Source organism: Maylandia zebra, linkage group LG4 (genome assembly GCF_041146795.1).
Source record: "Maylandia zebra isolate NMK-2024a linkage group LG4, Mzebra_GT3a, whole genome shotgun sequence".
In the NCBI taxonomy this organism is placed as follows: domain Eukaryota; kingdom Metazoa; phylum Chordata; class Actinopteri; order Cichliformes; family Cichlidae; genus Maylandia; species Maylandia zebra.
The window spans coordinates 21,845,256-21,869,125 of NC_135170.1; the positions used below are offsets into that span (position 1 = coordinate 21,845,256).

The 23,870-nt window shown below is 38.6% G+C and overlaps 1 protein-coding gene across 2 annotated transcripts; it reads right to left on the bottom strand.

Moving 5' to 3' along the window:
- Positions 1–2,505: 2,505 nt before the first annotated feature.
- Positions 2,506–21,308, bottom strand: LOC101477582 (nuclear GTPase SLIP-GC). Of its 2 annotated transcripts, none has more exons than XM_076883159.1 (21): positions 21,012–21,308; positions 16,143–16,678; positions 15,398–15,592; positions 13,442–13,466; positions 13,202–13,285; positions 12,119–12,206; positions 11,627–11,840; positions 11,309–11,530; positions 9,903–10,103; positions 9,653–9,825; positions 8,980–9,034; positions 8,804–8,891; positions 8,593–8,714; positions 6,648–6,824; positions 6,401–6,555; positions 6,165–6,282; positions 5,926–6,034; positions 4,520–4,650; positions 4,316–4,397; positions 4,159–4,228; positions 2,506–3,681 (listed from the first exon to the last, which is right to left on the bottom strand). In XM_076883159.1, the coding sequence occupies exons 2-21, from the start codon at positions 16,629–16,631 to the stop codon at positions 3,672–3,674; spliced, it is 2,808 nt and encodes a 935-aa protein (XP_076739274.1). In that variant the 5' UTR covers positions 16,632–16,678; positions 21,012–21,308; the 3' UTR covers positions 2,506–3,671. The 2 variants fall into 2 exon arrangements, with proteins under 2 accessions (XP_076739274.1, XP_076739275.1); XM_076883160.1 differs by having other exon boundaries at positions 4,146–4,228; positions 21,012–21,307.
- Positions 21,309–23,870: the final 2,562 nt, after the last annotated feature.

Below are 23,870 nucleotides of genomic sequence, written 5' to 3' on the forward strand. Positions count from 1 at the left end.
TCAATAGGCAGTGAATTGCCAGCTAATATTAATACAGCAAGGCTAGAGAGCGAGGTGTTTTTCTTTCTCTATTTTGTTTCTTGGAAAAGGAGCAGATGCAGACAAGGTCAGATGTGGATAGAGTGGGGGAGAAGATCCACTCGGGAGACAGCAGAACCGGACACGTTGTTTCCCAGAAGAAGTAGTCATAATAACACTTGTTTTTGTTGTGGTATAAAATTGTAATACCTGCTTACAGGCTCATCATTTTTGTGAAGCAGACCTCTGGTTCACATTGAGGTCTAGCATGCTGAAACTTCAAGTGCTGAAATGAATTTAATCTTTTAAAAGACCGTTTCTCTTTCTTTAAGGAAGCAGAGGAGAACTCCAATACACTCAGCTCTCTCTTCACCAAGATGGATCGGTACAGCTTCTGCATCACTGCAGCCGCAGCACCAATCCGTCTGTCAGTCTCCCGCTCCCCTCTCCTATCACTCGCAAACAAGATACTTAAATTCCTCCACTTGGGCCAAGAACTTGTCCCTGATCTGGAGTGGGCACTCCACCCTTATCCAGCTGAGGACCATGGCCTCAGATTTGGAGGTGCTGCTTCTTATTCCCACCACTTCACAGTCAGCTGCAAACTGTTCCAGTGTGAGCTGGAGGCCATCACTTGATGAAGCCAACAGAACCACATCATCTGCGAAAAGCAGAGATGAGGTGCTGAGACCATCCAAGTGAAAGTCTTCCATCACTTGGCTACGACTAGAAATTCTGTCCATAAAAATTCCGAACAGAATCGGTGACAAAGGGCAGCCCTCGTGGAGTCCCTCATCCACCGGAAACAAGTCTGATTTATTCCTGGCTATGTGCACCAAGCTCTTGCAACAGTTCTACAGTATAAAGATTGAATGGCCCGTAGCAATGGGCCAGACACCCCATACTCCCGAAGCACCTCCCACAGGACACTCTGAGGGACATAGTCGAATGCCTTCTCCAGGTCCACAAAACACATGTAGACTGGTTGGGCAAACTCCCATGGATCCTCCTCAAATATCATTAGTTGGGTAATTCTGTTAATTTATGTTGATTTGAAGAAATGTTAAAAATAGGTTTCCAGCAACATTGTGTGATGAAATTGTGCAAAGAGTATCTCAGTTATCATAGTTTTTGAAGGAAAGATTTAAAAATTATTTGAAATGACAGTTGTTGTGTCATCTTTGGAGTTGCTTTACACAACAAGTAAACTGGAGTTTATTTTGTTGATGATGTAGTCATCATCTGCCTTAGATTGGCCTCTCGCCCAATGGTAGCTGCTATAGGTTTCTGAAACCCTTGATAAAGATAAGCGTCAGAGGATGGACATAGTTATCATTAACTGATTAGGCCTGTGGTAAAAAGGCTGCTTCTCTGATAGACGACAGAAGAACTCGTGATAAAGTGAAAAGCCTACTTACTCTAAAGTGAGAGGCCATTCCTGTCTGAAAGGTTTACAAGATAAATCTTAAGGGTCAAGAGATGATTAGTTTTTCTTAACTGGCTTGGCACATTTCTCCAAATATTTTTAGCTCCCTCAACTGTTCATCAATGCAGTAAAACACCATGTTTAACCACAAAAAGACTCCAACTTAAATAAGCAATGTTTTCATGTCAAATAATAAGTAATTGTCACAAAAACAAGAGGCTAATCTAAGACTATGTAAAACATCATAAATAAAATATAATAAGGACAAAAATAAAATACTGATATACAGAAAATGTCTTTAGTTTTAGATTGTAGAGTAATTTTTGTGTAGTGTTTAAAACTACAGTAGTGTGAAAACGTATTTGTCCCCGACCTGATTTTCTTTTTTTTTCTTGTATGTTTGTCACATTTTAATGTTTCAAATCCTCAAACGGGGGATTTAGGAAGGAACGCTGGTTTGAATGGGGAGTCGAGGAGGGCATTTACGTGAAAAGGCAAAGATCATCTCTGAATCGAGGAGGGGGAATAAGGGTACATCTTTCGCCATCTTACAATGCTGTGATTGTAGACATTCCCAAAGTCTGTGATTGGTACTCAAGGCAACTAATCAATGGTCATGACAATTTGCATATTAATGATCAAGAAACTGACCTCGCAGTCCATTGTTTATTCAGTGGGCTAGTTTCAGTCCTTGTGCAATGTGCTGTTTATAAGGTTGGAGAAACCTGCAGTCAGCTGAGACTGAAGAAGTCACTTGGATAAGGATGTTTCTCCCTCTGACGCTACGTCCAGATGAACAGAATCAACCTTTTGGGACCTTCATTTAGAAACTCCATTTTGTCTTTACTAGTATTATTTTTGTTTGATTTGTAAATTTGTTTGCTGTTCTGAAACACTGAAGTATGACAAACAAGAAAATAGGAAATCAGGAAAGGAGTAAACACTTTTTCACACCACTGTATGTTTGTCACGCAATGCAATAAATTTTTTGGTGATTTTAGGGTAAAAAGATCTGGGTTAAAAACAAATTTCCTATCTAATGATTACAATAAATATTTGCTTGCACGTAAGATTTATTGAACGGTATACAATATCAAATGCATGCATTCTTTTAGAATCAGTACAGATAAGGAAGCAAGAAAGCTAAATGATATACTAGCTGCATCACAGTGTGCTGGATTAATTAACATTTAAATGCTCTATGCAACAATCTCAGTTTGGTTCATCTTTTTCTTCAACAACTGTATGGTCACTTAAAATTATGAGATGTAAATATCTTTGTATCACCAGTGTAATAAAGGAAGCACCTTAGTACCTTTTTGTAATGACATTACTAAGGTTACAGGAAACATGACAGTAAATGCTAAACGTGAATGAACTGTTTCATGAAGAAATAAAGTATGGTGGGTGGAAGAAACACGAGAGAATTACTGAAGACAAAAATCAAAACAGGAATTTAACAATATGCACAGAAGTAATTAAAATTTTAAACATTTAACGTAACAAAAAATAACAAAGAAACAACCTGAACCTAAACTCAAACTGTAATATATTCACCAATAATTCCAAACCCAGAAAAAGCAAAATGGCAGGGAGATGACAGAAGTAGCTGATGATTTCCTGCAGCTTTACTTAGAGCCATTTCTCACTATTTGTCATGTACACATATTGTATAACTGCAACAAACAAGTATTTGTCATTAGAACTGTGATGTAAAATTGGTACCTTTTCAGTGCTGGATGAGGCTCAATGTTTAACTGATAAGCACTTACATTAAAATAAATGTTCCCGTCCCAATGAACCAACAGTATACACATCAACTTAAAACATTAAATTATGATATTTAAAACAAGCAAAAAAATCAAAATGCTTTTGGAAACCGTAATCTCAGACTCTTACAATTAAAATCATAAATCTCAGGTTTGAATGGAGAATGCATTACATGTCTTCACGCTCTGCTATAAGTGATTAAAAACTACAACAAATTTTTAAAAAGAAAGAAATCAAAACATGATTTAGACCCTCGTGATTAACACCTTAATATTAGCAGTTTTAATTGATATCTATAATATTCAAGATGCTTTTTGTATAAAATTCATTAAAAAGTCAAAAGTACACATCAACACAACATTAAAAGAGAGCAAAACAAATATTACTGTGATAATATGTAAAGACCTCGTGTCTCTAATCAGTGTTTCCTCAGGGATGTCCTGTGGGTTATCAGGCCTCAGCTGTTTCTGTGGAGCAAATGAAAAATGGGTGCTGGATGGATCAGTTAAATTTAAATAAAAACCAGTGCTGTCACCGTTAATCTCGTTAACGTGAACCGATCCATGTTAACATGTCAAAACTGGCAAATCCCCGTTAACGAGTTAACGAAGATTAGTCCCTGTGAGGGGTTAGAAGTTCACGCTAACGCCGTCATCACGACTAACACGATTAATAATTAACTCATCTGGAGAACAGACTGACTCAAAATCCTCTGAATGTTTCTGTCAACGCATTTCAGGCAGTTTGTCCGAAGTTTGTCTATTCTGCACTACAGATGGGTTGAGTGCATTAAAAATGTTTATCGTGTTAACTTTGATGACGTGTATTAACATGATTAATGCTAACAGCACTAAAAACATTGTTGAAAATAATCAGAAAAATAGTTCATGATCACAGCCTTTTAAACAATTTGTGACATTTTAAGATTTACCCAGTGTGGTTACTTTTTTTCATCTTGATCGCCATTAAGTTCATCACAGTGTTTTTTCACCATCTCAAGATCTTCCAAAACATCTAAAAACAAAGTATTTGTTTTTATTAAATATTTATTGTTAGTGTTTGTATTGAGAGGATTCCTAACACTTTATATATTCTGTTTACCTGGCAGTGAGCAGGCCTCAGTCTTGAGTGAGTGTTCAATGGAATCCTCCATGGTTTCCTCCAGTGTCCTCAGGACAGTTTCCTAATTTATCATCAAAACATTTGTTACTTTTTAAATAGGCAACTATTGAATCCAAGAATAACTGGACAAGAGATAAATTATTGGTTTGATATGTTTCAAGACTGCTTGGAAAAAAAAAAAACCTTCAAATCGTTCAACTGCTCCAACATGGCATTTTTTGCCTCTTCAAACATGTCCATCTTTGACTCCACATGTCTCTCAATAGTGTCCCTCATCCTCTTCAGGGTGCCTTTTTTTTCAAATGCTGCTGCTTCTACAAGGAGACAATCATTTTCATGCACAGTTGAATAGAAATACCGAATTTTTCTAACCATAAGACGCATCGGATCATAAGGCGCATTAAGCAAAACAAAACAGTAAGATAAGTCAAACTTTACTCAACTCATTCTTCTTGCTTCCTCCACTTCCGTATGTGAAATGTGAAAATGAAAATTACCTGAAGCGCCTCAATGCTATGCTTTATATTAACCAAAATGTCATATAACTGTATAGTGTAGTATTAAGTGGACACGGCCCTGATAATAAAGGCATTAGACTACGTGTCCTTTAGTGGTAGAATGTTGGAGACTCTCACCCACATTTGTCTGTAGAAGTAGATAACAGGGAATCATCTCTCAGTGGAAATGTACTAGAATACTGTGGTTTAGACTAGAGTGAGACAGACTGTAATAAAACTGTTAAGCGCACACTGCCATTTGGAGATTCACTGCAGTGTCATGTAGGACGCATCTCCCTTCTGGAAGTAATAAAAGTGTAAAATGGTCTAGTGAGCAGTGTGTTGTCTTCCATTAGATGTGGATGTGTTGGTTTATTTCATTGGATATTTTTGAGTTTATATTAGTTTAGCTGCTGCTGTAATATATTCAGTCTCATGGCAATTTATTTGTTACTACAGACTGCTGGCAACACTGAGCATCTGTTGGCGATAAAATGGCCGGCGGTGACAATCCAGCAAAGTGGAAGTGTCTTGTCCTCCTTCCTGTATCCTGACCGATACACCATCTTGTTAGCTGCTAAACCTAAAAGAACTAGCTCTCACCTAACACTTCTCAACATTCAGTAACCTTACAAAAGTCACTGCTGTTTAGTTTGCTCTTTTCATTTATGTCTGAAGTGATAGCAGAGCTGTACGTTTTAATTTTTTGAGAAATCTCTCAGTCAGAACATGGTATATCATATTTAGGTGGAAACTAGTGAGCTAACTTCCTGCTAGCTTCTAACCCAGTTAAATTTAATAAATTTTGTTTTCATGGATGTCTGGATGTTAAACGGATTACGACTGGGATTATTCTGACTATGGTAGTCGTAATGTTCCGACAATCCATCAAGGGGTGCGGCTTCCTTGCTTACCAAAGTCGTACTAAAACATTTTTGACAGATTTTTGAATGCCGTGTACCACATGAAATGGTTGGAGGTCAGTAAGCACAACCAGAATTCATACATAAGGCGCACCGGATTTTCGAGAAACTAAAGGATTTTAAGTGTGCCTTATAGTGCAAAAAATAAGGTAATTCACCTCTTTCTTACCTTCGTAGCATCCTTTCATGTTATTCTTGATTGTCTCTGTCAGACTGTTGTAGATCCATTTCTTTTGTGTGAGGATGATTTTGTTGAGCTTTGTCTTCATTTTTTTTTCCTTAGAAACATGAAATACAGATTAACATTATTTAAAACAGCATTAAGGTAAAATAACACAAGTTCAGTGTTTGAATGACTTTCTAATAATAGCTAAGCTAACAGGTTCATGGATAGGGAAGTTCTTTTACCTCGGTCTGGAGAAATGTCAGTTGCAGTTCGACATTTTTGTACTTTTCAATCAGTGAATCAGTGCTGAGTGAAAACGCATCAATGGCCCCATTGAAATTTCCACATCTTAGGTCGTTTCTGAATGGGGCAAAGATGTGGTTTATAATAGCAGTATTAGCAAGTTTATGATATAGTGCAATTTGGATACATGTATTGTTGTACATATTGATGCTGTTCAGAATTAGATTATTCTCACGGGAAGGTCTTTCTGAATTTTTCATCAATGCTTTCAGTCAAACAAGACGCTAATATCATGTTGAGGTCTTTTCGCTTCCCTTTTTTTGGTTTCTGGATGCCATCATTCCTAACTGCAAACTTTAGCGTCATGTGAAAAGCTCCGCCACTCGTTTTCTGAAACAAAACAGAATTTTTTAATTTTTTTTTTAAACACATGGTCACAAAGTATCCTTAGGTTTTGTTCCAGTTGTAATTAAAACACATACACTGGGGTATAAGAAGGACTTCAGTTTTCTTTCACACAAATTTTGGGATTTTTCAACTCCGTCACATAGGTGTTGTTCAAAAGCTTTTGTAATGTCTTCAATTGCTTTTTTGACTCGATTAAGTTGGATGCTCAAGTTTCCCTCAAGGACTGCACACACCTCGTTTTTTTGTTCAACCTGAAAAACAAGAAAGATCATTATTTAAAGCAGCAAAACATCACATAATGGCTCTCTACTCGCTTTTGAGGCGGTCTTGACAAACCCAAGTTTACTCTAGACTCTAGTCCAATGATTTTTTTTTTTTTTTTTGCCTTCTGCAGGCCAATCAGTCTCTATTCTCTGTGCTTTTATATGCTCTCTGTCATTCTGCCTTACAGACTTATCCATGCAACTCGCCTCCTCCCCATCTTCACCTCACCCTTCACTCAGAGCTAGGGCTGGGTATCGTCACTCATTTCTAGAATCGATTCGATTCCGATTCACAAGGTCCCGAATCGATTCGATCCACAATTCGATTCAATTCGATTTGATTCAATTTGAATCGGGAAATTTTGCCTCAGACATAATTCAGATCATGCATCAGTACATTTCTATATTTTTATATCTATAAAAAGAAATGTGACACTTGTGAGACATAATCAAAGGTGTGAGCGTCACAGCAGATGCCTTTGTGTCAAAGTAGTTGAGGATAAAACACAGAAAAACATGAAGGTGATTTTCCTGGCCCTAGATCTTATAAAAATATTCTGCAGTAGATCAAAAACGAAACAAAACCATTAATAACCATATGAACATTACGTGATGCTGCTGACATAAAGCAGAGATTTATTAGAGACACAGCTGAGCATTTTGCAATTTTGCATAATTTTAACAAGTTTAAATTTGTTCAGCATTCAACAGCAGAAATGAGGCTTTCTTTTCAGAAGTTAGGAAAAAACAGCAGCCGACAGCGCTGTAAACAACGGTAGATTTGTGCATAACAAGCAAGCGAATAATGCAGAAAAAAGATTTTTAGACGGGAAACTGATCTTGAAGTACAGAGAGAGAGAGAGAGAGAGAGAGCTGTGCATGTAGTGTGATTTTATCGAGGTGGCAGCAAAACAATAAGAGGGAATTCATGACGATGTTTATATGAAGTGTAGTTTGCTGCTTCTTTTGCTGCTGGTTCGGTCAATATTGTTTGGAGAGAGATAAAAGCTGCAGCTTCAGAATCAGGACAAAAAGGGCGTAAACACAAAGCGTGGACCCGCCGTCGGATCAGAATCAGCGAGCTGTCGGCTTTCAGCCCCGACTGTGTCCGGGCCGTCGGGTGAGAAAGGCGACATCTCACTGATTCTGATCCGTCGGAGGCTCCGGGCTTTGTGTTTACGTCTTTGTGCAGAATTCGTGTTCCTGCTCTCATTTACTGTTTTAGCTGTTTGGTGGTTGTTGAAATTTTGTGAGGTTTAACCTGAGATTCTGGCATTTCGGGCAAAATAAATTTATATTAAAAAATCGATTCAGGATTTTAATGAATCGATATCACGTTATCCAAGCGAGAATCAATTTTAATCGATAAATCGATAATCAAAATCCACCCCTACTCAGAGCCCCATCCAAACTACCATCTTCACTACCCCAACAATCTAGACTCTCGGGGTCCTGTCCTAACTCCCATCATTTCTGTGCTCGCATTGGTTCACTGGAGTCTCATTGGTAAATAACTATTTAATCAAATTCTGTATCTCAATAAATAATATTCAGTTCTTCCAAATAATCTCTCCTCTTTCAATCACTAATAATAAATTACCACATATAGATTTATGATGTCCAGTATCCCACATTTTCAGTGAAGGTCAGCATGTCTTACAATATATGTTAGTAAACTTTAGTGAACATTTTATGAACATTTTTATTTTATGACCTTTAAGAAGATTATGAATGAGGCTTTATTGCCTGATCTTACCACTTCTCTGCTTTTGGCTCCTTGAATCAAAGACAGAATCCCATGAGCTCCAGACACATAGTTTGAGGTCTCTGAATGAGCGTCATTTAGATTTTTCAAAATTTCCTTGAGTTTCAGTATTTCTGTTATAAATTGAAAAAGAAATATAAATCTGAGCAATACATTTTCTGTTACACAAAAACATACCATCACTGGTAGTGACTTCACCTACCATTGACATCTGGATTTACATTCTCCCCTTTGAGGAACTCTTTGGAGCTCACTGTGAAGACTTGGAAACTATCCTCACTGAAGTGATTCTGAGAACATTTTTGTTAGTCAGTTTTTATTTTTGGACTGTTTAAGAAAATAATTGTTTTAGATTTTGCTGTCAGATTGTACATTTACCGTAATCGTTTTCCGCTTTTTAAATTCCTTCATCACTGCTTTCTTGACTTTGTTTCTTTTAGAAAGGAAATAAAAATTGGATGTAAAAGTAATTTATTGTTAGTATTGTAATGGAAAATTTCAATTATTCTTATTTAAGGTTCAAGCATTTGTGTGCATACTTAGTTGTGGCACTGTAATGAAAACTTCCACTGAGCAGTCTAAAACTAGATGAACTTATTTCAGCCTCAGTAGTTGAAAAAATAACTCCTTTTGCAGGTGGTGATAATGCCAAGAGCACGAAACAGGATACGCATTGTTCAGTTAGGTTTCAGAGCGAGCTGCGTCATGTGCTGTATGATCACTTTCGGACTTCCTCACTTTTTTGGGGAATAAATAAAGGTGTGAGAGCTGCACGGCGCCTGACTGCGTGTGCTCTCTCTCATGCGCATGATAATAACGAATGTTCATTACAGCCGAATGTGTCTGTGGACTTTGTTAATTAAATTTCTACAACAGCATTTATCTATTTAGAAACTTATTAAAACACATATACATAGATTTTTTTTAAATGTATAACTTTTAATAATGACTTTTAAACAACAAAGCAACAAAAAAGTGAAGTGTATGGTCACCATGTGTATCTGTGCCAAACTTTCTTTGTAATTTGATTTTTTTTGTATATTTGACTTACATATCATCTGGTTTTTCATGATCTGACTTGGTGCAGATAAAATGAATTTGCTGACACTCGCCACCATTTCCCAGCAGGCTGCTGGCACCTTCCAGGATGTCCCAGGCTTCTCTTTCTGATGCTGCTCGAGTCATTTCAGTCACAATCCAAACTGTAGAACAACTGGCAATAAACTGAAAAGGAAATGAATACATGTAAATTATAAATAAATAATGCTTTGAAGAAAGATAACATGACTTCTGTGAATTACCTCTTTCCACATTTGATCTCTGCTTCTGTTAAAGTCACCGTTTCCAGGAAGGTCCACGAGTGTGACATGATCAAGAAAATCATTGTCTGGCACTTTGACAGTCACACACTTCACAAGTGGCCAGTACCACCTCTTTACTTCTTCTGTCTCATTTGACTCACTTCTTGTATATCTCACAAATTCTTCAGACAACCCTTCAGCCTGCAAAAACAAACAAACAAGATAAATATAAGCCAATTGAATGTATGTGCCCATAACAAAGGTTTTAATGATTGCATGAAAAAGAAGATGGGAAATTAAAATAAGACATCCTATCTCAAAAATCTGAAATGAAAACCAGGAAAATAAATCCAAAGTAATTAGATTTTTTTATTTAAAAAAGAAAGAAAGAAAGAAAGAAAGAAAGAAAGAAAATAAATAAACCTTTTTTATATTTTACTGTGGATCACAGTAAGTGGCCTGGTTCTTATATAGTGATTTCTTCTACTGCATGTAAACATTTGAAGCACTTTATAAAACTTACCTCATTACCCCAAGCACTTTTTCTGGGTATGTTATTTCTAGCTAACATTTACACACATTCATTCTCTGATGGATGCATCGAAGATCAGCTTTACAAATGTGAAACTCTTCAACACCTCCACAAAGAAAACTGCAAGCTCCATGGTAACAGGATAATCAGACAGCAACAGGATAGTAAACCATAAAATTTTAACCACCACAATTTCACTTGTTTTTTGTTTCTTGTTTGATGGATGTCAAACATTTTGGAAATGAGGCACATCGACATATCGCCGACATATATCTGCTCAGCAATAAACTACAGCAACATCTGCTTCACCAATGCTTTGTCTCTGTCTGCACTCTCCATTAGGGTGGCATTACATAGCGTGGACATCTTCCTGCTGCAAAGGTGCAGCATCAGGGTAGCTTAACGCTGCTTGGGTAACTATTGACTGCTCATTATGTGATGTTCATAAGCCACACACTGTTATGTATCTCACCCAAACTGTGGTCTAATACAGTGGTCCCCAACCCCCGGGCCTCGGACCGGTACCGGGCCGCGAGAGTTGAGGCTCAGGTGTGAAATGTATGGTTTTCAGGGTTTTATCGGTTTTCAGCGTTATTTTGTTATCGTTTTTATCGTTAACTCGGTTTTCCTGGGTCTTTTCACGTGTGTTATGAATAAATCTTCTTTTTTTCAGTACCGGTATTAGTTTTATTTTGTTGTATTTATCCACAACACCTTAAAGGCCGGTCCATGAAAATATTGTCGGGCATAAACCGGTCCGTGGCGCAAAAAAGGTTGGGGACCCCTGGTCTAATATATGCTTTAAACTGCAAGTATTCCTTTGTTCTAGAAGAAGAACCAGATTTTATTTTGGTCTGTATTACTGCACACTTACTGAGTCACTTTCCAAAATTTTTATCTTGGGCTTTAGAAACTCTGGAATATCTCTGAAATATTTGTTGTCCATGAGGCTGTGAGTTGATTTTTCTTTCCACTCTTCTCCATACAGCGCTGATAACTTTCCATCAGGGTCAAGACAATCATCATTACCACCATCATCATCATCATCATCTTCTTCAAGAGCCAGTTTTAGGGACTGCACCTCATTTTCCCAATCCTACAAAAGATTATATCTTAATTTTAGTAAAGCAGTTTTTGTATCTACATTGTAACACATTACTTCAAAAATCACCATATTCATATTTCATTCTACCTCTTTTGTAATGAACTCGATGTGTGCCTCATACTTTGATCCATTTGTAGCCTCCACCTTTATCATTACTGAGGTACATGCACTGACACTTCCAGAAGGCAACAGGCCCTCCTTATTCATGATGGCATTGATTAAAGAGCTCTTTCCAGCCCCGGTTCTACCAAAGACACCAACCAGGTGTCTCTTTTCTGTCTCCAAATCTTCAATTTTATCCCTGTTGAACGGGTTTAAATATGGATTAACTGACCCATTCTCAGAAATATCAAACTGAAAATGCAGTAAAATCAGAAAAAAATTGTTTTTTAAAATGTGTTGAAAAAATTCAACTTACTACTGGAACAAACTACACAGCTCCATGCTGAGCTCTGACTGAGTTTAAATCTTTAGTATGTTTATTATACCAAATACCAGCAAAATGTTACAGACTGTCCCAACTTCCTGGGAAATGGTTGGAAGAACATCCAACAAAAATAGAAAATCTTTATTACTCACTTTAGGAAAGCGCTGAGCTTGTCACGGCCATGTAGTCTTTCACTGACACGTCTCATTATGTCTTTGACATCAGACAGTATTTTTGTTTCTGTCAGAGAAACAGAAAAAAACCCTAATAAGTAGGAACTTGGAACCAGTGTAATGCAAATATGGTCCACTGATATGCAAATGTAACCCATGGTTATTTTATTGCCAATTGTATTCTGTTTTTATTCTAATTTTAAGTGTTACTGTTTTGTTAAGTTTTCCCATTTTCCCATGAATGCACCATAGCGCTGTGCGTGGTGACTTTCTTTCCCTGCATCCGCCTGCATGGAGCTAGATGCGCAAAGCTGTGTGGAGATTCAGTCCTGCAACGTGTTGCGCTACAGAATTAATGTTTTCTTTGAAGAATATCCTGGCTGTTTTTTTTAAGTAGTAGAAATCTGCTGCAAGGACCGAGCGGTGCCATCTAAGGACTGGATGCCACTAGAGGTGCCTAGAAAGGACGTTCTTAATCTGAAGGCCACCTGTTTCCTTGGAGAGTGGTAGGATACAACGATTTGTAATTTTTTTTTAAGGATTAACGTTTTTTAATGAGCTACTTTTTTCCTTTTTGGGTCAGATCTGATTCCACTTAACACAAAACCTGATGCACCAAAAAGCAAAACAGTGACTAAAGACAATTCAAATAACTTGAACACTTACCACATACTGAACACAAAGTGCACTGAACTGAAATGGACAGCATGCCTGACACATTTATGGACACTTGAAGTGATATGTTGTACATTGTTGAAGATAAAGGTTTGTTCATGTCTATGTTTTGGACCATTTAAATGTTGAATACACTCAAATCACTTTTTTCCTTAAGTTGTTGTCAGTGTCTCATTCTGAGTGGAAGGTTTTTCCCTCTTTAAGTTGAGTTACCACTGCCAGTCTCCTTACGATCCTAACTGAACCCAACAAGAGGAGATTCTGAAATATTGTTTTTTCCTTGACCTTGGATGACAGATTACTGTGGATTTGACTGATTTTGACTACTCAGTTAAAAATGGTGACACAAAGCAGGAATAAGTGTGAGGATTTCATATATGTGTGTACCTGACTGTGATCCTGCTGCACAGTTGTCTTGTCGTTTAGGAGATGGTTGCCATTCGCCAAACTCAAGTTCTGACTTTCTTTTTCCTTTTTGGATTTAAACAAAATAATACAATTTAAAAAGAAAATCTGAATATTGAAACTTCTGATTATGGTGTATTTTAGATGTTGCAAAAATAATACTGTGAAAATAAATAAATAAATTAGATGTATTAAAATGAGAGTGAGATACATTTTTCTCACCTTTTTCACTTATGGATGGCAAATCCTGTGGAAGCATATAAATATTCAACTTTCACATTTGAAGTTAAATTATTATAAATTGTACATGTATGCATAATTGAATTTACAGAAGAAATCATTGCTCCTGTACAGAAACAATTTGTTCTTTAACAAACTGTCAAAAACATTCACATGCACTTTTTAAAATGTACACACTTATATTTACATATATTCTCAACTAGCACAGTGATTAAAAAAAAAAGCTGTTAGGTTAAAATGTGTATTCCAACATCAGGCAACTACATCAGTTGTTTAGTGGTTGGTGGAGGTTGTAAGAACTTTAAGTCGCAGGGTGGTCAGGCTTGTGTGACTGGGGCCTTGCTTTGACTCAGGTCACCTTAGTGTATATTTATGAAGAATGAAGGCATGCTGCTTCATTATCCGATTTCCAATAACCCTTACCTGATCCAAATCAGCTGTTGCTATCACTATGTAGCAGGGTGTGGTTTTTGCAGGGTGACACGATAGGACTTTCATGAATTTCCCCCATGCACATTAGTGGTGTGAGATACTGCTGGATTTGGTATTCCTTTTATACTAAGTAAATAAAGGCCCAGTATCAACGATTCTGATACAGATACTGATGCTTTTTAATAATTATGGTGGATGGTGGATCAAACTGCTAAATCAGAATGAATTTTCATGACCTATAAGTGTTTGGGGGATTTTCTTTTCTTTGGATTATTAATTAAACCCAAGGACAGAAAACATATAATGAGAAGTCTGTATCACATCTACTTGTAGTTTAAATATAGTAACTGCACAGTATCCCTTTTACAGTTAACACAAAGGGGTTATGATATATTCGGGATATTTGTTTCAATCACAATAAATGTTATTGTGACACTTGAAAGCAGCAGCACTTAGATAGAGGTTGCCCTTAGGTTGCCTCTTTGATGATTCTAGGAGTAACAAAGAAACAGAAACCAGTATCCCAAAAAGTTAATTCTGTTCATCTGGACTGTTTTCAGTGGGAGAAACGTTTCATCGCTCATCCAAGTGACTTCTTCAGTCTCAGCTAACTGCAGGTTTCCCCAACCTTATAAACATTTGCACTTTATATAGTTGGGAAAACTTGGGATTTACTTACCTGGATGATTGAGTATGTATCAAGACAGAAACTAATATCAGTCTCATTATGCTCCTATTTATCAATATCAAAACAAACTTTGGCATCTATGTTTTGGTTTGATCCGCCCACCACCAGGGCCATGCAGAGATGTTTAAAGGGGCGGGTGCTCAAAGTTAAAAACAGGCACATAGAGCCAGGCTGAACAACAACACACATTCTTTAAGAATCTAATACGGAATCGCATCATACTATATCACTGTTTTACCTGATGGGGTACAATGTTGCTGTTGAGGAGTTTCTGCTGATCCTGCTCCTGATAGTGCAGGAGGAACGGGCTGTGTTGACTAAAGAGTACGCTGTACACCTACTTACTGGCTTTTGTTGCATCAGTCTCCTACAGCTCTGCACCGCTCAGACGGCAAAAAATGCGCGTGCTCTTTGCGAGTTCGTTCCTGGTTCGTAACCAGCGCGCTCTGCCATCAAGGGCAATCATTGGTTAATGGTAGTCATGTGACTGATGGAAACCACATCCTTTTACTTAGCAAAACTATGATTAATAGTTAAATATTATTGTTGAGGGGAACAGACAGGACTCCACACGCACACAAAAATAAACAAAAAATAGTAATAAAAATAAAAAATAAATAAAAATTATACTCAAGAAAAGGGCACTTGGGGCACCCATCAGGAAAGGGGCAGGTGCTCAAGCCCCCCCCCCCCCCCCCCCCCCCTCGCACGTGCCTGCCCACCACTAATACACACATCTAACCTTCACCAACTCCTCCAACAATGAGTAGTCTGCGTGCAACCCCAATTCCCTGTCGTACAATCCCTTGGCACCTTACCAGAACGCTGTACATCCCTCCTCGACCAAAGTTGGGTGTAGACATCCCGGTAACACTGTACACCTGCTGCACCTCCATGGCGTCCTCCTGGCATTCCTGTTGAAAATGTCCCAGGTCCCCACACTGCTCACGCACCTGTCCCTGTGTCTGTGCAGCCACCAATGAGCCAGGTACAGCGCCTGTCGCTGCCAGGACCTGGGGATAGAAAGCAGAGAGGAAATGGTTGTTGGAGCGTAGCCAGTGGTCCTCAATGGTCAGTGTCACTGGCACAGGCACGGAAAGTTTGCTCCTTGGGGCCAGTAGGGTACCAAAAAGTGATCATCTGCCAAAAAGGGGTTTCCAGCATTTGTCAAAAAGTTTACTGCAGGAATTTAAGCTGTTATAAATTACTTGTTGACTTAAAATCTGTCAAAAATATTGCTCATGATGAATATCAAGTAACTTCAAATCAGGGTAAAACGTAATTGACAATAACAATGTTTTTTTCAAGAGAGAGCTAGCCAAGAGGGCATCAGAAATAACAAATATAACATCACAGTTCTATAATCAAAAAGAACTGGATTGATGACAATATGGGTACAAATACGCATAAAGTCATAAAGATACTTGGAAGACAGATCATTTCTTTATTTTATATACAACCCCTTCATAAACCCTGTTGACTAAAGTGCATTTACTAACATAAGTAAAGATATTAGACTTAAAAAACCAAAACATCAAAAATCACTCTTTTGCAGATGCTCACCTCCCCTGGCTGCGATCTTCTGGGGTTTTCCGTCCGCGCCGCCAGGTGTTCTTCAGCCAGCCTCACTGCCGCCTGCAGATTGGGTGGCTTGCGACACTTGACCCAGTCCGCCATTTCCCTTGGGAGCCCCTCCACAAACTGCTCCAGAACGACAGCCTCCAGCAGCTGCGCCTCCCCTTGTGTCGGGCCAGGATGCAGCCACCTCCCCGCGTCGTACAGGAGCTGCTGGGCAAAAGCCGAAGGCCCTTCTTGTGGTCCCATGCGGCAACCACGGAAGCGGCGACGATGGTCTTCTGGAGAGAGTTCCAGGTGGAGCGGATTCGCAGCGGCCCCAGACTGAGGCAAAAGGTTTAGTAGCATCTGCATCTGCCGCTGGTGCAGTACTGCCTGCTGCTGCTGCAGTACTGCCTGCTGCTGCTGCAAGTCCGCCATGTCGGCGAACATTTGAGCCAGTGCGCGACCTTGCTGTAGATTCTGTGGGTTTGACATGTCGTAGCGGCAAGCTGGGCACCACTGTATCACTCTGTTACTGATCTCTGTTATGACACACACAAGGAGACAGTTCTGCGTCACGTTTCACTAATAGTTTTTATTTAGTTCACAACTCGAAGCCACTCGTTTCACACCGTGGCAGGCATCAGCTCTTTCTCCCAGCCTCCCCTGCCGCTGTCACCTGAACTCGCTCTACCCCTCACCTGATGCTAAACCACAACCTGCCACAAAATGATATGTTGAAATTTAATGTAATTAGCGCACCATAAAAGTTCTAAAACAAACTCACCTGTATGTATTAACGTAAGTGACACTTTTCAGATGAAAGATAAGAAATAACAAATTAATTTCACTCTGGGTCCAGCCAGGCATGGACTGGGACAAAAAATCCGCCCGGGCATTTTGACTAGAGACCGGCCCACCAGGTTATATAGGAAAAACCACAAAGCCTTTGAATGAAAACAAACACTGTTGTCACAGTGATGTACACTGTCTTGTTGGTATATATGTATCAATCTAATAAACTTAAACCTACACCATCCTCCCTATTCTGGTATTCGAAACAGTACTTAATGGAAATATTAAACAACCTAACTAATAGGGTTGACAAATCCTACCCCCCCCCCCCCCCAAAAAAAAACAAAAATAGGGAACCACCCCCCACCCTCCGCCTCGTGATGCTTAATTGACATAATCGTCTTTAATTTAATGCACATGTAAAAACAAATGGACAGAAATCAATTATTAACACATTACAATAATTAAATAATAATTTCTTCAACATAATTGTAGACTGCACAGATGATACCTTCAGAAAGGAAAAACTACCATAGCTTAGAGTATATATTAGACTTAATATTTACTAGATACAATAATGGATTTTTATACATTTTACATCAAATGAAAACTTTGTTTGTAAGATTCAGATAATTATTTATTAAAAACCAGACATTTTAAATGAGAATTTCCCGGTTAATGCCCTACCTGGCCCCCCGGCAAAACTTAGCTAGATCCGCCCCTGCACAGTTACTAGCTGTCAACTACAAAGCATCCTGGTGTTATTTGTCTCTCAGAAACAGTTCATAACTTCCCTTCAACTCATTCATGTCACCTAAAATGTAAACCTGTTTCTCCATCACCTGTTCAGCTCTGATGATTCAGTAAGGACATTTCCTGGTTTCATCTTCATGTTTCCCTCTCACCACATATCCAAACTGATATCATGACCAGCAGCTTTTACAGCTGTGTTTGCAGCAAACATCAGCTGATACTAGAAAGTAATATTAAATAAATTCTAACAACAGCTGATCAAGCTTAAACGTGCTGCTATTGTTTAGCTCGACATCCGCTGGTTTCCTCTTTCTGGCGCAAAGTGGGTGTCAGGCGTTGTGAGGCGAGGAAGAAGGAACCCAAGCGCAGGACTCGCAGGTAGGTGCAGATTTATTATGAGGAGTGGATGAACAGAACAAAGGGAGAAAATGGCTGGCTGGCTGGACAACTGACTGGACAACTGACTGGAAGGGTGAATGGCTGGCTGGCTGGCTGGCTGGCTGGCTGAACGCAGACGGAAACGACAACAGAACATCACATGAACATCATCAATGACCCGACACTGAATGGGTAGAACAGAGGGCTTAAATACACAGACTGGTGATAATGATGATAATGAGAGACCGGTGAGTACACAGCTGAACATAATGAACTAATGATAATGGGAAGAGGACCGAACATAATACACACAGACCAAGGCTAACACAATAAAACAGGAAGTGGAACAGGCAGTAGATAAACAGTGAACGTGAACTGAAAATACTGGGTCACCGACCCAGGAACCCTGACAGTGGGCAAGCGAGAGAGACGGGACAGAAAAGACGATCAGCTGATCATTGATCAGTTTCATGACTGAAGTGCCAAACAGGAGAGGGAGAGAGAGAAGGAGAGAAGAAGAGGCAGCTGTGCAGCATAAAGACGCAGAATAACTCCAGCTTTCTGTCTTTTTTTTATTCTAGCTGAAGTACGGGACAAATCGTGTTCCTTTTCACCTCAGTACCATTTTCTTATATTTGTCTGCAATAAGACTGCATTCGGAGCCATTGCCCAAGCAAGGGGGAGGGTGCATCCAACCTCCTCGGCTGTAATTGGTCCAGCCCAGAGTTTATCATGACACTTTGGCCAATCCATGAACTTTCATTGTTTATACCGTTACAGAACAAAACAAAACAAACAAACAAAAAAACATCTGCCCATCAAAAAACGAAAAATCACCGCCTACTGGGCAAATGCCCGGTATGCCCAATGGCCAGTCCAGCTATGGTCAGAAACAAAGTAAAACCTGATCTGCCGATCAGGGAATGAGAAAAGCAGGAAGGGCTGACGAGAGTGGCTGGATGTTTGTCAAATGTAGAAACTGTCTTGGTTCATTGTTGTCTGTATGTCAAAGTTCAAATGAGTTAAAGGGGTCAAGTAGAAAAAGAAAGAAAAACAAAAAAACTTTGCAAAAATGAATAATAATAAATTAAATAAAAATAACAAAGAAGAAAAAGTTACATCACTTACAACAGCAACAATGAGTTTGGTGACAAACAGAGGTGCTGTTTCAACTTATTCAGATTATTCTCATGTACTATTTCATCAGAAACACACATTGTTGACAAAGCAGAACAAGAGGATCTGACTATCCTTCTTCTGACAATAAGAGAAGTAAATTAAAAAAACATGCAGGGAGGCACACACTGGAACAGGGTGAAAAGAAAAATCTAGCTAAAAGCAAAAGACCAAAAACAAAACTGAGACTCGGTTTTGCAAAAAGGTGTAGTTGACTGTTTGGCAAAAGGCAAGTGAAAGTGGATCTCTGCATATAACACAACGCTAAACCTAGACAGAGTAAAGTGGGTGTGCAGGGAAAAGCAGAACTCAGAAAACAAAAAAGGGGCTGGGGGAGATGAAGAAGTGGTGTTGATGCATGACTATCCTTCTTCCAGAGCTGTTTAGATAGATAGGCATAGTCAAAAGATGCTTATATTTAACTCTGTGACGATTAAACACATAAAATATGTAATAAAATAGCCTTGTCCAGATAACAGAAAAATAACTGCTATGGAAAGTCACACGTAAAGCAAGGTCAGGAAGCCTGCGGGAGGCAAAAAGTGTCATGTTCTTAATGAAAGAGTACGACAATAAGACTCACTTTCAGTTTCTGATAAAAAGGAAATGAAACTGAACTAAAGATTAAATCCTGCCATCTTTCCATTTACAGGTTTTCATACACAAATCTCTCTAATGCAAAACTTCCCAAAACCTAAATGCATTCACCAAATTATTTCTGGTTTTCTTTATTACCAGTGTTGGGGAGTAACGGAATACATGTACCGGCGTTACGTCTTTTAAATGTTATACCTCTGAAAACAGTCGTTTATTGCAATGAAAGTCAACATAAATATTTCACATTCTGTACTTCTCAATGTCACAGAGTGGAAGGAAAAGATAAATAATAAACCAAAATAATAAAGTGCTAACTATATATATATATATATATATATATATATATATATATATATATATATATATATATATCTGAGCACGTTCCCTCACAAAATGGCAGCAACACCTCAACTGAACATAATGTCACTGGAAACAGAATAAAAAATATTTCTGACAAAATACTTAAAGACTTTTGCACTTTAAGAACGGAAGGAGAGGAGAGTACTTTTTCTCAGACTTAAGCTGAGTTTGATAGAAAAGTTCTAACGGTCTTAAGTTCTCCGTTCTAAGACCTCCACCCATTTTGTGGATGAAAAAGTTATTTTAGCCACAGAACATCTGATATGATTTTCTTGGGTGTGCGGACCAATCAGTTTCAGTTTATACTGTTTATTCTTGTGCTCTGTGTACAGCTGGGTTTGCTAGTTCACAGACTTTATAGAGCGCATTAGATCATGACAAGAAGGAATGCAATGTACATTTTATCTCTTACACCCTAAACCTCCCCACCCCCAACTTCCTGGCGCATCCCACAGCTCTGGAGAATGTACAAAATGTTTACATTGGACTGCAGAACAATGTTGCAGCACTTTTAGTAAAAGATTTTATGTTTCACAGTTAACATATCACAGCAGTATCAATATCTGTACCCATCAGGGACACATTTCAATACTTCACCTTCAAATCTCTTCAGCCACTTACTTAGGCCCAATTTTTTTGCACAAAATTATCCATATGCAAGAAACTAAAACTAAAAGATAAACTGTAATATTTAATTTTAAAAGTACTGCTTGAAAATGAGGCCTTTGTAATCAACTGCTCCTTAAATGCAGTGACTCTGATTCTATATTCAGATAAACTTTTATTCAATTCAGATTAAAAGTTTAAACTACTTACCTTTGGTTTAAAGTAATGCAGAAAAGACAGTTGACAATAAGAGAAGTAAATAAAAAAAATGCAGGGAGGCACACACTGGAACAGGGTGAAAAGAAAAATCTAGCAAAAAGTAAAAGTCCAAAAATAAACTGGGACTCGGTTTTGCAAAAGGTGTAGTTGACTGTTTGGCAAAAGGCAAGTGAAAGTGGATCTCTACATATAACACAACGCTAAACCTAGACAGAGTAAAGTGGGTGTGCAGGGAAAAGCAGAGCTGAGAAAACAAAAAAGGGGGTGGGGGAGATGAAGAAGTGGTGTTGATGCATGACTATCCTTCTTCCAGAGCTGTTTAGATAGATAGGCATAGTCAAAAGATGCTTATATTTAACTCTGTGAAGATTAAACACATAAAATATGTAACAGGAAAACAGGAAACAGGAAACAGGAACAGGAAACAGCTCAGGGTGTATGTATACATCTCACTTACACCCTGAGCTGTTTCCTGTTGTTTTCATTATGAGGCCCATGATCATGAGTTTCACATCCTGAGCACATCCTGTACCAAATTTACCATATGCAGTTACAAGCAGAAAACTTCTTTTAATACCCTATGATTTGCACATTTATTAACTTCTGGATTACTATGTATGTATTATATTACTATGTACTATATAGCTATATATATCTATCTATCTATATATATATATATATATATATATATAAAAACACCCAGCACACCCCTGCGGGCGGTTTATCCTTTAAGCTCAGGTCCTCTACCAGAGGCCTGGGAGCTTGAGGGTCCTGCGCAGTATCTTAGCTGTTCCCAGGACTGCGCTCTTCTGGACATATATATATATATATATATATATATATATATATATATATATATATATATATATATATATATATATCAAATTCTGAATATATAGAATGATCTTCTGAATGTATGGAATGAAACTTGATGTCAAGGAGGCGCTTGCGCCATCTAGTGTTTTCCTTGTTTGTAACTGCGAGGAATGGCACTATGAGCCAGTCCGCACGGAGTCTTGTGGCTCAAATTCTAAGTAATGAGGATCTAATTAACAACCTGGCAAATGCATGTTCTGGACAACCTAATATTTGTACTAGCATGCCGCACTGTACTACTTATTAAGAAATTTATTCACTTTTTCATCGTGGAACATAGCTGGACTGGCCATCGGGCATAACGGGCATTGCATGCCGGGAAATCGTGGCGAAACAAACCAAGTACCGCATCAAATGCAAGCATTTGCAGCACCGCAAAACGTTCATTCTCCGGTTCGAATACCTTCTTGTTTTTTCTTTGCCGCACAAAAAAGGAATGTACAAAACAAAAGGAGAACAATGCCGGTCCGTACAAAGACAGACTCGACGAAAAGACAAAGAAAAGATACGAGGAAAAAATCAAAGGAGTGACAGGGTCAGACCCTTACGAGCACACCGAGTGGACAAAATACGTTAGCGTGCTGCCCAACTTTCACCACGCTCATATTTATAATTATACGGTTCTTGGAGTGAGTGCATACACTCATGAAGTTTAGTAACTTAAGGTCACTGCAACAAGCCCAGGTATAGTTTACCGACGGATGGGTACAGGACCTTGAAATGCACCGTGTAGAACGAAAGACCATCGTACGAACAAAGGTAAGTTTACCAGTCTCACAAATCGTCGTCATAAATACACATTCGTTAACCGTTTATTAATATAACCTTTGAGCTCAACGGTAATTAATTAGTAGTGGAAATAATCTCTGGTAGCATTACAGAAATGTAGCAGTGACAATAATATTGTATGTTGTAATCGCACTGGACAATTAGTGATACAAAACAACTGTTTTATCCTGTGAATAAAAGTATATGTTTTTGTCAATGTACCATGGTAATAACAGAAGCGAAACACAATATTGTGTCAGGACAATTCACTATTTATGCACAATATGTCACGGTCTGCAGAGACAGGCCGTGCGGTGGTGTGTGTAATGGACCCAGGTGCGTATACAAGTGAGCAGACGGGAGTGAGCGTAACAGAAAGCGAGCCGTTTAATATGGCTGGTAGAAAAGGTACAAACAAAGGGCAAGGCAAACTGAAGCAAACATTAACACAAACCTAAACTGGGGAATCTAAACAAATAATAAGAAAAACCTAGACAAGAAACTTGGAAGCATGGCATGGGAAACATGGCGTGGACAACAGACCGGGCATGGAGATACGGAGGGTGGGAACACAGACGACGCGACACAGACTGTAAGAAACACAGAGACTAAATACACATGAGGGATGATCAGGGGAAGTGGCCACACATGGGAACGCAGCTGACACACATGAACTTAACGACAGGACAGGAGGAGTGAAACTGAATACACAGACAGTGAATGCAGGCCTTCAAAGTAAAACAGGAAACATGAGACATGAGACATGAACCGGGGAGACGTAGTACAGGGGGAGGTGACATAACTGACAGCATGAACTTGACAGTACAAGACACACAGACATAAACACACGAAGGGCAAGGGAGACGTAATGCAAGGGTAACATAATTACAAATGAGCTGGAATAACTAATTGAACCTAAACAATCAATAAACATCAAAATAGACTAAACATAACACACTGGGTCACACGACCCAGGACCATGACATAATAAACAAAGGAGCATAGCGCGACAATTTCTGTTCAGCGCCAGACTTGCTTGTAACCTATATCACCAATTATGTTAAGAAAAATGACGTATTAACTACTACAAAACTCTGACCTTTGTGGGAATGCTTGGAGCAGACTAACATGTGAGCTGGAGTGTTCTGAGGCGTTATATTTGGTATATCCAAGTCATTGGTGCACAACAGTTGTTTAATTGTAGAA